Source organism: Pleurodeles waltl, chromosome 8, assembly GCF_031143425.1.
Source record: "Pleurodeles waltl isolate 20211129_DDA chromosome 8, aPleWal1.hap1.20221129, whole genome shotgun sequence".
NCBI classification, from domain to species: Eukaryota; Metazoa; Chordata; class Amphibia; order Caudata; family Salamandridae; genus Pleurodeles; species Pleurodeles waltl.
Window position 1 is genome coordinate 522,492,338 of NC_090447.1, and position 16,659 is coordinate 522,508,996.

The following is a 16,659-nucleotide window of genomic DNA, read 5'->3' on the forward strand; positions in this document are numbered from 1 at the left end:
TTGTAAAGCAATGCTAGGACACGTTTTAACAATTCCTAATAAATAGAAAATGACCTGGACTTTAGTCCAGGATAGAAACAAAATCAACCGAAGGCTGTCCTGCTTCACAACAATAGTAAGTCGTAACTTTTGTTTCATGGGTACGTTCTGGACGGGGGATTTTTTCTAAGGGGTTTGCATAATAATCCGAAATAGAGTCATTACATAGAAGGACCTCACCAGACTGAGGTCGAGCAGCGACTGAGTCCTGTTCTGTGGAACTTATCACTTCCCTGGTGAGTGAGACCCAGTGCTCTCCGTGCCTGTGGCCGCCCACGTCATGCCCCCTTTGGCATCTTTGCAATTGCCCCCACGAGTGATGCCCCCTACAGGAGAAGCTGCGCCCTACCTGTCACGTTGATGGGGATGATGCAAGAAGAAATCACTTGGGACTCCTGTTTCATCTTCTCCTCGGGCGTCGGGAGAGGCAGGGCTTTGCTCCAGTTTGTCTGCTTGTCTAGGGTCGAGGGGATGTTCGGCACCGGATTCTTCGGCCTCTGCCCTAGCATGACATCGGCGTCATCCTCTGGTGGCGGAAGGGACTGCAAAGGAGCGTAGGAAAAAGGTCAGTGCTTACAGTTCAAAGCAAAAACCCCAGATAGAAGGTGGCAGGAAAAAGAACAAAGGTTAAGGTGCAGTAGGGAAAATAAGAAGATGCAAATAAGAGACTGTAACAATAGTCCAGCAATACACCTAGAGTGCACATAAGAAAGTGAATACCAGATCAAATGTATTCACACACACACACTCTTGAAAGTTACACTAGAAGAGTCAGACAGATTAGATCAGACACAGGGAAAACGTTTACATCAAAGATCAACAGGCAAGAAGTGTAAGGTCCGCAGTGGAGGAAAAGAGTATATGGCCTTTTTGAGAATATCACACAGGGATGCTGCAATTTGGTCCAGTGTACTTTTACCACATACAACGCCAACCTAAACACGCGAACGCACTGCACGCAGAGCTTCATGAAAACAAGCGGGAAGAGACACAGCCAAGGGCTCCCAAAGCCACAAAACATAAAAACGGCGGTATATTTGATGAAAGTTGCTTTAACATTGTCTCCCCGTATACGACATGACTGTCATCTAACTTCTGTTTTCCTCTTGCTACAGTGAGCGAAAGATGCACTCCTCTCTTCTGAGAGTCCAAGCAGGAGTTAATCGAATTCTGAACTTAATCAACAGAAGTCAAACAGCTTCTGAAGGACGCAATAAACCTTTGCTCCTTTGCAATGGTCATACCAAAGCGCCCCAGGTCCCTTTGTTACTCCTGCACCCAACTACGCTTACTCCTTTCTCGACACAAAATGTCTCGCAACTCAGCTTCCGCAGGGCAGCATGTACTGCAGAACTTCCTATTTAAGTAAATTTACCTATCAACATATGTTTTGTAACAGACCACCTAAGGAATGTATTTTTATTTACTTCAAGGTCCCCCTCCCACTTAGTCAAGCGCTTCATCGCCCTGTATTTCAGCACCATTCGAGTTAATCTGCCAGCCTCTCTTGGGAGCACTGGTAGTGGGCAGTGTTTTAACATATTTCTGACCACTTTCTGTACTTACCAGGACAACAATATTCCTCCCCAAAGCACGACTGTGGCGTACCCTGCGTATTCTATTTGTCTACCGCCTGGTGCCATCTAGAGAAATGCTTTTGCCATGTTCAGATTTGCTGGAGAGCTGAAAGGGTCCCTTTCCAGGCCTCCTCTCCCACTCCTGCTCCATCTTCCTGGTGCTTTTGTGCGGATTCCCAGCGCACATGAATGGCTCAACCAAACTTCAAGCACAAAAGACTGTTTCCTAGGTAACTTCTGCAAGAAGTTTGATGCATGCACGGAGGGAAAAAAACAGACTGCATTTTGTTGCAGGTTTCTTTTTCTGAACAACAAAAGACATCTGAATAAAGAGAAAGAAGGCTTGACTGGATGCCAGAAACAATGGCACACATGAACGTTGGGGGGGGGATATCTATTTTTACAAAGTACTGGTTAATTTACGGAATATAAAGAATAGGATTATTCGTGGTGTAACATTGTTTTGGGATATTATAAAAGAAAGCAAAGTGCCGTGCTTGGCCGTTGAACAGTGATGAGATAGGAATGTGTCCCTGGGAATATTGTAAACATCATATTTTTAGATCTTAATTGTTCTGAGCCTCTTAGCCTGGTTAATGAGGCTTCTCTCAGTTAAGATGCAAGTACTACTTGAACTCTGCATTGACAGGCAGTGGGCAGAAGGAATGTTTTGGAAGGTCTCAGCAGGGTGCTGTTTGCGTGGTTTTTTTTAACAAGAAGAACTTTTACCTAGCATTAGTGTAAATTGAGGGTCTGGCCCGCGAATTGAGGATTACTTGAAAGATGTGGGTCTGGCTGACAAACAGATTCAGCTGCTTCATGCCAAACCTGTTGCTACAGCAATGGTGCGAAGTATAAGGGGTCATGGGACGCCATGTAGGTAGTGGATTCACTATACTATTAATTTCATAATGACTTGTTTCTTAATAGTGGTCACATTCCTTTATCTGAAAGAAGAGATGGCTGTTCCAGTTCTCACAACTGGTACCTGGGGATACATTTCCAAGTATTTGCTTTAAAAGACAATACATCAGCAGATAAAATAGATTCTCAGGTGGCTGTGAAAGTCCTTTTATTGGGCCTTTCAGGCCTGTACCCACAGCATATTAATATGCTAAAGTCTGTGGCAGCTCATTCTGGAGTTTGGTAGGATTTATGCCTGTCTCCCTTCAATGCACAGTTCCAGTCTCTCCTTACATATTGTCTACAGCAACATAGCTTGTCAATGAATATGTCACAAGTGGTCATACCAGGCGTCCCCTGCTAGATGGAAACCCTATTGAAGAGAACAGCTATCCTGTGGTGTGACACCTGCTTTGATCAACTGTAAGACAATTACAGAGCACAGAAACGTTTCCATATATTTTTGACATATCTGTCAAATGCAGTAAGGTGTAATTCTCTTTACCAAATGGAGTAAGCAAAGTGAGGCTTAATGACCTCCACACTGTGTTCTCCTCATTCACAAATGTTTGTGACACACTTCTAATTTAAGACCTGTGTATTGTGCATATTAAGTTACACCTTAACTCACTGGCAAGCCTCCTCATCAAATCTCAGACCCACCTCATCGCCAAAACGTGCACTGACTCGCTTCAGCAGGAAAGCGACTAGTCAAAAACTATCTTCAAGCTCATCTAGTGACCTTCAGGAGCATATAAAAGACACACCAGCTCAACGTCTGTAAACTCAAACTCTATTCTAAGGAACCTATAAAGTGCTTTGGTATACTTTGCATTTTTTTATTTCAGGGCGTAGTTAATACATATCATCTACTACTGCAGAAATATTAGTTATCATATCTTCTGCCTGTGCTTATGTACACAGTAAACAGCCTATGTTCCGATGGTGAAAGTGCAAAATATCTTCTTCCATCGCCTCTTCCTTTCTTTCTCTGTCTCCCACACACTGTCAGTAAAAATAAAAAAACTCATGCAGTATCAAAGTTCTAAAAATAAGCAAGTGACTCAATAAGTCAATGGAGCATCAGAACCAGTAAGCTCGAGAAGAGTAAAGATTAAATAAGTCAATGGACTCACCAGACTTAAAGAGATCAAGGAAGCCAGTGGAGGGTAACAATCTAGATCATGGAAGTCAATGGATTGTCAACACTGCAGAACTCTAGTTGCAATTATGGAAAGCAATGTACCGTCTAAATGCGAAAACCAATTATTTAAATGGACTGACAAAATCAGGAAAGTTAATGTTTCTACATATATGAAGATCAATGAGCTGAATACGGTGCAATTTCATAGAACTTGAGGGCCAAATATCCAAACTCAATGAAGTGTGAAGCTCATAGAACTTAATGGGAATGAAACCCAAACAACTCAAGAAGTGCCCCAATCATTGAATTAAACAGAAAGTGAAAATCTGCAAGCTAAATCGAAGATTAAAATGACAGAAGTGATCTGTGTGGCATCATTACAATTCAAAATCTCCTTGGGAACCAAATTGCAAATCTTGCCTAGGACATAAAGACATAAGTTTGCCACGTAAACAGTTCTCTATCATCAATACATGATTTTGCATGCAACTTTTACTTCTTACTGAGCTGGCCGTGCACTCCCAACTACCAATCTGTGATGCTGCAAAGGTACACTGACATTGGAACAGATCAATTTTGTGCATGTAACATCATCATAGTAATGGGTGAGCGCAACTGCCTATGGTGACTATTCATAGGATCATAAAGGCACTCTTGAAGTATAGGAATTCACGTTTATTTTACACAGAATTGACAAATACGAGGACGTTGCCCTACTGCTGTGGCTTGACTGGTCAAATCACCAAAACGTACTTTCAGTGCATCCTTTTGTCGTTTTCTGAATGTCTCTTCAGAAGGAAGCCATAGTTTAAAGCAAGTGTGAAAAAAGGAGACAGAAAGCAGGGGACAGTGTTTTAGTTGAAGAGGAAAGCTTGAATGAGACAGAGTTGTTAGTAGAAGCACGCTTCTTTCCTTCAGGTTCTATTCAAATACCTTTCTACTCCAGGGAGCCATGTGGCAACACTCAGTGGGAGAACGTGAGCGGGAACTGTTATACTATGAACACAAATGGAGGGAAAAAAATGGAAAAATTAAAACACATACATTCAAGCACAGTGTGTATGGTAAATATGTTTGAACCCTGATGGCCAGGGATTTAAAACATAAAGCTAAGATATAGTGACAGTTTGAAGCCCTTTCTCTAGTTAAATGGGCTCACAGTTCAGTCACACACAAAAATAAAGGAATGAGCACATTAGCTGAGCAAAATAAAACATTTCTCACAATGATGGAAGCATCACAAGATTCAGAAACTGACCACATTGTTCTTGCATATGTGTACTTGTTTAATGATGTATGCTTACAATATACTGTGTGCCGAGCACTATGGTGAAGATGGTTAAAACATGATCGTGCCACTTGTTATACAAAGTTGGTTATAGATTCATCGTGTGAAAGTGAAAAACTGCATTGTGCATGGTGGAATAAGGTCATTTTTGCGCTTTATAATGAACCTGTTCTGTGTCCCATCACAGGGGCAGAATGCAGCTGTTCACCCCTCATTGCAAGAAATCATGCTACCTACAGTGCATGCACTAGCTTGGCAACTACACAAGCTAGTGCAATTGCTGCAAGCTTCGTGGTTTCAAAACCCCGAGCGGTGGATGCCCCTCCGCGTTTTCAGTCTGTGATGCGCTAACATAATTAACAACAATATCCTCCAGCGCTATCTAGATTTTCTATAGTTAACTCAAATGGGGTGATATTTTAGTAAGTGTAGTTAGGACACAAAATTTATGTCAGCGGATATTCTGACAACAATTTTCTGGTAGCACACTCCGTAAGCAGAGCTATTTTTGAAAAGGGATCTTAGCTCTGCTCGCCCCTCTGTGTAAGTGCAGAACATAGTCCTTAATAGGCCTGGTGTTAGCCAAGACCTTTTGATGTTACTAATACTATAAGTATAAATACACTTACTTATAGGGGCTCTTAGCCAGCCTCCTTCGTCCATTGATCCATTGAACTGCGGTTGGCTAACTTCACTATGAGTGATGGCATTCTGTCCTTTTGCAAGGGGCACATACACACACAAAGTAGATCCCTCCAGTGCCATTGACTACTATAGCAATATGTGCTTTTTGAGACCATAAAAATATTTTTGCTTTTAAACATTTTTTTAAGATTGATGATGGCACAGCAACTTCCCCAAGTATAAAACTTACCAAAACCATGACAAAACAAACCAAGCATTGACAAAGCTAAAAAATACTAGCAGACAACACCAGACCTAGTACCTCTGCTTGTTTTTTTAATTTGTTTCTTTCCATCAGAAATTGATGGGCAAAAGTTATAGTACATGCTATTTGAGAATGAAACAGTAATAAGAAAATGATGTTACCATCATAGCCAAGCGGTTTGTAATACTGAGTATTGAGAACAGAAATATTGTGACATTAATAAGGTAGACAAAATATTGACTGACAATACAGAGAAAAGTAAGTGCATATAGGGGAAGTATAAGTTTACTATTCTTAACTCCACAATTACATACCCTGTGGATATATATATATATATATATATATATATATATATATATATATATATATATATATATATATATATATTATCTTCAAGTACAGTTGAAATGGTTTAGAATATCTACACATACTTAACTTTCGATATTGTATGCATCGATATTGTGTTCAATATATTAGAGTAGAACACAAAAGGGACACAAACCAAAAAATACAGAAAAGTTCCAGTGGTTAAAGATAAAAACAGGGTTTATAGAATTGCATATTTTTTGTTGCATGTTTTATAAGGAAAGGAGAAAACTGTATTTGCACCAGGGCAAACCCCAGAGCCAGCTCCTTTAATTTAATATTGAGATAGGAAGGAAATACATTTTTGTCCATTTCAAATGCAAAAGGCAAAATTCTGTTTGAGGCAAAATCACTTTGCTTTTTGTTATGCAGAGAGCAAATAATTTGCAAAATAAATGTGTTTCATATTTCAGTAGAGTAACGTTAGCCCTCGCAACCCCCATAGTGCAGGGGGCCGAGCTCCAGGGAGGCCCTCTCAGCACAGTACACTGTGCAAGTTCCCCTGGCCAGAGAGCTCCTGACTGGGTGAGAGGGCCCGTCCATGTACTTTGCAGGGGGGCCCCCTCAAGTTTTGTTACGCCATTGCCATATTTACATCTGACTTGACAGCTCAGCTGTCTTCAAGATGCATTGTTGCCAATTCTTCAAAATATACATAATGAACTTTAATTCCATTTAAAGTAGTAATGCTCTCTCACCTCATGCTATTGGCTATTTGGTGCATCCCCCCACATCCAAAAAGTGCTCCAGCTGGCATGTGTATGGGACTGCTTTACATCTATAAACTACAACCATTCATCTTTCTGTCACATTCAATATATCTCCTACAAGCATTCTATATTGAAAGAAATATGTTTTGCTACTCTTCTACCAGCATTGGCAAAGCAACTAGAGCAAGATTTAATGCAATAAACAGCATCTGTACATGAAATGCATGTGAACAGCATTTGTGAATGTCAATGTTTACATCTGTTGGGAAATTACGCCTGCACTTGTTTTAAATCGTATTCATAGACCATGACTCTGTTAAAATCCCCCTTGCATTTAAAAGGATATATTAGTAATATGTGTGCTCCATATTTTGTCAAAATCCATTTCCTCTGCTTTTACCTTTTTATATGAATATGCCTGTGATAAGTAATGGAACTAGATTTTGTTGCTCCCTTCTGTAGCACACTGCAGTAAGAGTGGTTTAAATTGATTTGCTCGGGTTTTTATGTGCTGGTGTAAGCTTTCTATAACATATCCCAGATTGTCTCTTCAGCACTCTTACTGAATGACAGGCACCACTCCAAGCTATAATTAAAATGCAAAAATATATTATAATATTAAGGGGATAAACAATATATATGTACATAAAAATACACACATACATCTTTATATATATATATATATATATATATATATACCCACAGCAACCAAAGTAAGCGCACACTTGGGACACAATCAGCTCCAAACCCCTGACATATATATATATATATATATATATATATATGGAAAATGTCACTTACCCAGTGTACATCTGTTCGTGGCATTAGTCGCTGCAGATTCACATGCTGTGCACATCCCGCCATCTGGTGTTGGGCTCGGAGTGTTACAAGTTCTTTTTCTTCGAAGAAGTCTTTTCGAGTCACGAGATCGAGGGACTCCTCCAATTTCGGCTCCATTGCGCATGGGCGTCGACTCCATCTTAGATTGTTTTCCCCCGCAGAGGGTGAGGTAGGAGTTGTATATGCTAGTAATAGTGCCCATGCAATGGAGTGAATACGTATGTACATAATGTAGTTTAAAGTAATATATATATTTACAAATATACAGATGTTCAAGATCAACTTCTAAACTGCTACAGGCTCCCGGGGAGGCGGGTGGGCGCATGTGAATCTGCAGCGACTAATGCCACGAACAGATGTACACTGGGTAAGTGACATTTTCTGTTCGGTGGCATGTGTAGCTGCAGATACACATGCTGTGCATAGACTAGTAAGCAGTTATCTCCCCAAAAGCGGTGGTTCAGCCTGTAGGAGTTGAAGTTGTCTGAAACAATGTTCGTAGTACTGCTTGGCCTACTGTGGCTTGTTGTGCCGTTAGCACATCTACACAGTAGTGTTTGGTAAATGAATGAGGCGTAGACCATGTAGCTGCCTTACATATTTCTGTCATTGGAATATTTCCTAGAAAGGCCATGGTAGCACCTTTCTTTCTAGTTGAGTGTGCCTTTGGTGTAATAGGCAGTTCTCTTTTTGCTTTAAGATAACAGGTTTGAATGCACTTAACTATCCATCTAGCAATGCCTTGCTTAGAAATTGGATTTCCTGTATGAGGTTTTTGGAAAGCAATAAATAATTGTTTTGTTTTGCGAATTAGTTTTCTTCTGTCAATGTAGTACATTAACGCTCTTTTGATGTCTAATGTATGTAGTGCTCTTTCAGCTACGGAGTCTGGCTGTGGGAAGAACACTGGTAATTCTACTGTTTGATTTAAGTGGAACAGTGATATGACTTTTTGTAAAAATGTAGGATTTGTTCGTAGAACTACTTTATGCTTGTGTATCTGAATAAATGGTTCTTGTATGGTAAATGCTTGAATCTCACTTACTCTTCTTAAAGATGTGATGGCAATTAAAAATGCAACTTTCCATGTTAAGTATTGCATTTCACAAGAGTGCATGGGCTCAAAAGGTGGACCCATGAGTCGTGTTAAGACAATGTTGAGGTTCCATGAAGGAACTGGTGGTGTTCTTGGTGGAATAATTCTCTTTAGACCTTCCATAAATGCTTTTATGACTGGTATTCTAAATAGAGAAGTTGAGTGCGTAATTTGCAGGTAAGCTGAAATTGCTGTAAGATGTATTTTAATGGAAGAAAAAGCTAGCTTTGATTTTTGCAAATGTAGTAAGTATCCTACGATGTCTTTGGCAGATGCGTGTAAGGGTTGAATTTGATTATTATGGCAGTAATAAACAAATCTTTTCCACTTATTTGCATAGCAATGTCTAGTGGTAGGTTTCCTAGCTTGTTTTATGACCTCCATACATTCCTGTGTAAGGTCTAAATGTCCGAACTCTAGGACTTCAGGAGCCAGATTGCTAGATTCAGCAATGCTGATCTGTTGTTTGTGTTGTGTTAACAGATCTGGTATGTTTGGTAGTTTGACATGAGGCACTACTGAGAGGTCTAGTAGTGTTGTGTACCAAGGTTGCCTTGCCCATGTTGGTGCTATTAGTATACGTTTGAGTTTGTTTTGACTCAGCTTGTTTACTAGATATGGAAGGAGTGGGAGAGGGGGAAAAGCGTAAGCAAATATCCCTGACCAACTCATCCATAACGCATTGCCCTGAGACTGATCTTGTGGGTACCTGGATGCGAAGTTTTGGCATTTTGCGTTTTCCTTTGTTGCAAATAGATCTATTTGTGGTGTTCCCCAACTCTGGAAGTAAGTATTCAGTATTTGGGGCTGAATCTCCCATTCGTGGATCTGTTGGTGATCCCGAGAAAGATTGTCTGCTAGCTGGTTCTGAATTACTTGAATAAATTGTGCTATTAGGCGAATGTGGTTGTGAATCGCCCAATGCCATATTTTCTGTGCCAGGAGACACAACTGTGTTGAGTGTGTGCCTCCCTGTTTGTTTAGGTAATACATCGTTGTCATGTTGTCTGTTTTGACAAGAATGTGTTTGTAGCTTATTATGGGTTGAAATGCTTTCAGCGCTAGAAATACTGCCAATAGTTCTAAGTGATTTATGTGAAACTGTTTTTGGTGAGTGTCCCATTGTCCTTGGATGCTGTATTGATTGAGGTGTGCTCCCCACCCTATCATGGAGGCATCTGTTGTTATTACATATTGTGGCACTGGGTCTTAGAAAGGCCGCCCTTGGTTTAAATTTATACTGTTCCACCATTGAAGCGAGGTGTATGTTTGGCGGTCTACCAACACCAGATCTAGAATTTGACCCTGTGCCTGTGACCACTGTGATGCTAGGCACTGTTGTAAGGGCCGCATGTGCAACCTTGCGTTTGGGACAATGGCTATGCATGAGGACATCATGCCTAAGAGTTTCATCACCATTTTGACTTGTATTTTTTGATTTGGATACATGGCCTGTATTACATTGTGAAATGCCTGAACTCTTTGTGGACTTGGAGTGGCAATCCCTTTTGCTGTGTTGATTGTCGCCCCTAAGTATTGCTGTGTTTGACACGGCAGAAGGTGTGACTTTGTGTAGTTGATTGTGAAACCTAGTTTGTGGAGGGTTTCTATGACATACTCTGTGTGTTGTAAACACTTTTCTAGCGTGTTGGTTTTGATTAACCAATCGTCTAGGTACGGGAACACATGTATTTGCTGCCTTCTGATATGTGCAGCTACGACTGCCAGGCACTTTGTAAAAACTCTTGCCGCAGTTGTTATTCCGAATGGCAACACCTTGAATTGGTAATGTATCCCTTGGAATACAAACCTTAAGTACTTTCTGTGTGAAGGATGTATCGGTATATGGAAATATGCATCCTTTAGGTCTAGTGTTGTCATGTAGTCTTGTTGTTTGAGTAGTGGAATTACGTCTTGTAATGTCACCATGTGAAAGTGATCTGATTTGATGTAGGTATTTAATGTTCGGAGATCCAATATAGGTCTCAGAGTCTTGTCTTTTTTGGGTATGAGAAAGTACAGAGAGTAAACTCCTGTTCCTTTCTGGTGTTCTGGTACTAATTTTATTGCTTCTTTTAGTAGTAATGCCTGAACTTCTAGTCCTAGAAGATTTATATGTTCTTTTGACATATTGTGTGTTTTCGGTGGTACGTTTGGAGGGAATTTGAGAAATTCTATGCAATAACCATGCTGGATAATTGCCAGTACCCAAGTGTCTGTTGTTATCTCTTCCCAATGTTTGTAAAATAGTCTTAGTCTCCCCCCCACAGGTGTTATGTGTTGGGGATGTGTGACTTGGAAGTCACTGTTTGTTTTGAGGGGTTTTGGGGCTTTGGAACTTCCCTCTATTTTTTTGGAATTGTGCCCCTCTATATTGCCCCCGAAAACTTCCCCGCTGGTATTGGCTTTGATAAGTGGGCCTTGCTTGTGAGGTTGTGGCCTCTGTAGGTTGACCCTAAATGGTGTCTTGCAAAATGTGCCTCTGCTTTGTGGGGAGTAGAGTGCGCCCATGGCTTTTGCGGTATCAGTATCTTTTTTGAGTTTTTCAATAGCAGTGTCGACTTCCGGCCCAAACAACTGCTGTTCATTAAAGGGAATATTCAGCACGGCTTGTTGTATTTCCGGCTTGAATCCTGACGTACGCAACCATGCGTGTCTCCTTATTGTTATTGCAGTATTTACTGTCCTTGCAGCTGTATCTGCTGCATCCATTGATGACCGTATCTGATTATTGGAGATACTTTGTCCTTCTTCTACCACTTGTTGTGCCCTTTTCTGGAACTCTTTGGGTAAGTGTTCTATGAAATGCTGCATTTTGTCCCAATGAGCTCTATCGTATCTTGCCAAAAGTGCTTGTGAATTGGCAATACGCCATTGGTTTGCTGCTTGTGCTGCAACTCTTTTACCCGCAGCATCGAATTTGCGACTCTCCTTGTCTGGAGGTGGTGCATCTCCCGAGGTATGAGAGTTTGCTCTCTTGCGAGCTGCCCCAACAACCACAGAATCTGGGGCCAGATGTAGGAAGCACTTTGCGAGTCGCAAACGGCAAAATTTGCCGTTTGCGACTCGCAAATGCGTGATTCCTATGCAGAAATGCATTTTGCGAGTCGGGACCGACTCGCAAAATGCATTTCCGAATCGCAAATAGGAAGGGGTGTTCCCTTCCTATTTGCGATTCGCAATGGTATGCAATTCCATTTGCGACCGCGTATGCGGTCGCAAATGGAGTCGCAGTTACCATCCACTTGAAGTGGATGGTAACCCATTCGCAAACGGGAAGGGGTCCCCATGGGACCCCTTCCCCTTTGTGAATGGACCCCATATTATTTTTTCAGGGCAGGGAGTGGTCCAAAGGACCACTCCCTGCCCTGAAAATTCCGAAACTAAAGGTTTCGGAATTTTTTGAAATGCAGCTCGTTTTCCTGTGAGGAAAACGGGCTGCACTTCAAAAAAAAAAATAACCTTTATTTAAAAGGCAGGTCGCTAACATGGAGGCCTGCTGACGTCAGCAGGCCTCCATGTTAGCGAGTGCCTATACTCGCAATGGGGTCGCAAACTGCGACCCACCTCATAAATATTTATGAGGTGGGTCTTTGCGACCCCATTGCGAGTTGCAGAAGGTGTCTGAGACACCTTTCTGCATAGCAAATTGCGACTTGCAATTTGCGAGTCGCACGGACTCGCAAATTGCAAGTCGCAATTTGCTTTTTTCCTACATCTGGCCCCTGGTGTTAATTGCTGCGTAATATAAACAGAGTCTGTTGGTGGTGGCTTGTACATTTTTTCCACCCTTGGAGTTATGGCTCTGCCTTTAACAGGATCCTGAAATATTAGTTTTAGCATTCCCGGGAGCATAGGTAAGCTTTGGTATTGGCTATGAGTGGAGGAGAGTGTATTAAATAAAAAGTCATCCTCAATTGGTTCTGAATGCAAGGTGACGTTATGAAACGCAGCTGCCCTTGAGACCACCTGCGTGTAGGATGTACTGTCTTCAGGTGGCGACGGCCTTGTAGGGTAACAGTCTGGGCTGTTATCTGATACAGGAGCATCATAAAGGTCCCATGCATCAGGATCATCTTGACTCATTGCAGTATGAGTCGGGGATTGCATCAGTGGTGGAGTGGCTACCGGTGATGTGTGCATTGATGGTGGTGGAGATGGTGGTGGAGTTGTTTGTCTTGCCACCTTTGCCTGTGGCTGCTTGTCCTTTTCTTGAAAGGCAAGTCTTCTTTTCATCTTAATTGGGGGAAGAGTGCTTATCTTCCCTGTGTCTTTTTGAATGTGGAGCCTTCTTTGAGTGTAGTCTGGCTCAACAGATTGAAGTTCCTCTCCGAACCTATGTCCTTGCATCTGGGAGGACAATCCCTGTTCCTCTGTGTAGGAACCTGTTTTCGGTTCCGAGGCTGGATGTTTTGGAATCGAAATCTTTTCGGTCGCCTTTTTGGGCTCCGAGGCAACCTTCTTTATTTTCGGCGTCGTGGTGTCTCGGTGCCGAACCATTTCGGTGCCACTGTCTCGGTGCCGAATCTGTTCGGAGCCGCTGTCTCGGGCCCGAGATAGCTGTGTGGCGGTATCTCGACCGGAGTCGGATGACTTCGCCACATGCATGCCCTTTATCGGTGCCGATGATCAGTCACCTATTTTTCGGGTTAAGCCATGGCCTGTTGGCGGTGGCGTACCCTGGGCTTTTGTTGTCTTCTCGTGAGTTTTATGTTTCGACGTCTTACTCACGGTTTTTGACGTTTCTTCGGGATCGAGCTCGTCCGAGTCCGATTCATGGATGGAGAAGCTTTCTTCTTCCTCTTCGAAACGCCCTTTTCCTGTCGGCGCCGACGCCATCTGCAGTCTTCTTGCTCTTCGGTCTCTTAATGTCTTCCTCGACCGAAACGCTCGACAGGCTTTACAGGTATCCTCCTTGTGCTCTGGAGACAGACACAAGTTACAGACCAGATGCTGATCTGTATATGGATACTTGTTATGACATTTTGGGCAGAAGCGGAATGGGGTCCGTTCCATCAGCCTTGAAGAAACACGCGACCAGGTCCCGACGGGGGGATCGAAAAAACCCCGAAGGGCCACCGGAGCTCTTCAAAAGTCGGTGTCGATCTGTTAGAACTAACCCGATACCGAACGCAAACAATACCGACGATTTTTCCGAGATTCTAACTAACTTTCCGACCCGAAACACGGAGCGAAAAGGAACATGTCCGAACCCGATGGCGGAAAAAAAACAATCTAAGATGGAGTCGACGCCCATGTGCAATGGAGCCGAAATGGGAGGAGTCCCTCGATCTCGTGACTCGAAAAGACTTCTTCGAAGAAAAACAACTCGTAACACTCCGGGCCCAACACCAGATGGCAGGATGTGCACAGCATGTGTATCTGCAGCTACACATGCCACCGAACATATATATATATATATAATCAGCCCAGCTCTGCTCTTTTATTTCATTTTTTTCTTAATTATTTATTTTTGTGAAAGGTCATTTTGTACTTATTTTTGCTTAGCAAACACGTCCATGACACTTTTAGTTTTAACAGAAGCATTTTTCGTTTTTAAATAACTAGAAAACCTTTAATGCAATTGCATGTAGTAGCCCACAAATAATAAAATAAACATTGTTTAAAAATTCCAGGCATGTCATAGCCAGATCTAATGCCTTGGAAAATGCTTGTTATTTCTGGCCACCTTTCGCAACCCTCCTAGCACCTTTACAGGATAATAATAAGCATGATCTTGCCTTGCTCCTTTTTCTCACAGATTCACTGTGTTGAGATGATCTAGGGCAGTCTCTAGGAGAGCTAAAACACTCAGGATTTAATTAACATGTCATAAAATGCGTCCAATAAAATATATTTTGGCAAAAATACACCAAAGCACAAGTATAGTAAATACCAGTGCTTAATTTGTGAAATGATAAGTGCCAGGGCCTTGTACCACCCACTGCCCCTGCCAGCGCTGCCAATGACAGTACCAACACAACTACTAACCATCACACTCCTACCAGTGTGACAATTTAGGTTTTTAATGTACATTAAAAATACTAATAACTGACGCCCAGGCTATTCTTATTGCTTTGGGTGACAGCTATTAGTCATTTCAAAGTATACTGAATAACTAAACAACCGTTGTTGTGCTTATCATGAAATTAGACAAACAACAACATCATGTGACAGACTGTCATACGTGTCAGTGCTGATAATTCAGTGCCAGTGTTGAGCACCGGCAACAACCGGCTCAAATTAAGCACTGGTAAATTGTTATAACCTTGGTATGGCCTATCACATGTGCTGCCCTGCTAAACTGACTCTCATTTTTATAACCCTTGACACCTCGAAAGTTGGTGATAAATTGTAAATGTATGTAGACACACCCATTTTTTAAATGCAAATTTGGAATTTGCACTGAAGTTACATCACAACACTAGTGACGATAGCATCATGTAATGTCCTGTTAGTTAATTTCATGGGGGAGGGCACTTCTGTACATTATAAGAATATTAAATGTCACAAATGACTTAAGTAGCCATATAAGTGAACAAGCCTGAAGGGTGAGTTCCTGTTCAGCATTATAGCCTGGTGCACAAGCCTATTTCTGCTTGACTCTTCTGGGATCCAATAGTGGAACACACTGCTATTACAGTTTTCTTTTTGACTGATGATAGTGAATTTGTAAGGGAACATAGATGATAAGAAAAAGAGCTGGACCACTTGCTGCCCCTTGAACTATTTAAGCTGCAGTTGTAATTCTGTTCCTTGACTTGCCTTTCATGCTGTCTGCTGGTCCACGCAAGAGGGATTCACACATCATGTGCGTTTATTCAATCTGACAAGACAGCTCTGTGGGTTCTTATGTAGTCTATGTTCTCTATGTAGTCTGTACAGTGGGTCACAGATTCATATTTTTTAGTGGACAGACAGATCATTTCACCTTTCAAAGGCCAAATCAATGAGAGTCATTAAGTCGGATCCTTACTCTACATACACCTCTGAAGGCAGAATTATGTGCATTGAATCCATATTAGAAATTCAAAACAATTAGGGCCTTTTTAACGTTTGGTGGATGGGAAACTCCATCACAAACATTTTGGATGCCCCGCCTACTGTATTACAAGTGCCTTACATGTGATTGGGCAGACTGGATATACATCATGTTTGGATGAAGAATCCCATCCACCAAACTCTAAATAAGGCCCTTAGTTTGGAAAAACAACATTTCCAATCAAAGGGTAAGAAATCGGTTGGTTTGAAAAGGTACTTTGTATTGGAAATCTATTTAGTCAGAATCAATTTAATCGAACTAACTTTTTTCATATTGTTACTAAAACGAGGGAAACAAACTATTCCTCTATTTCACCTGCTTCTTCCACCTCCCCTTCTTATCCCTTCCTCCCCCTTTACTGTGTAACTCTTCCCCCACCTAGTCCATGTGATGTGCTTTCGAGTACCCGCTATAACAGATCACATAATTAATCTCTTTCCACAGCCCCATGACCCTTCTCTACCGCTTTATTCCTTGCGGTATCATTTTTTTTTCACCCGTGGTTCTTTTTTTATTACTTTCATAATTCATTTATTTCATCTTTTTTTCTCAAACTTTTCACCAGATTCATCAAATCGTTTTTCAGACACCCTGGTATGCAAATTGTTGGTTACATTTTCTGTAATTGAACTCATATGGTTGAAACTAATAGCAGACTTCAATTAAATTGGCCAGCAGCCAAGAAATCATTGGTTATTAAAAAGTAAGACAAAAACTCAAATTCTCGAGAGAGCGAGGGTTGTTATTTAAATATATTGCAAGGTG

General features: G+C 41.5%; 1 protein-coding gene across 2 annotated transcripts in view; it reads right to left on the bottom strand.

The window, feature by feature from the left end:
- The window catches only part of NHS (NHS actin remodeling regulator), a 377,883-nt gene that overhangs the window by 36,790 nt on the left and 324,434 nt on the right, over positions 1 to 16,659 (bottom strand). The window contains exons 1-2 of one of the 2 annotated variants that reach the window (XM_069204530.1): positions 1,606 to 1,786; positions 389 to 581 (exon numbers count right to left, since the gene is read on the bottom strand). In XM_069204530.1, coding sequence (XP_069060631.1) covers positions 389 to 548 — 160 coding nt within the window. In that variant the 5' untranslated portion in view covers positions 549 to 581; positions 1,606 to 1,786. Of the gene's footprint in view, positions 1 to 388; positions 582 to 1,605; positions 1,787 to 4,596; positions 4,660 to 16,659 lie in introns of those variants that run through there. The other variant, XM_069204529.1, reaches the window with a different exon arrangement.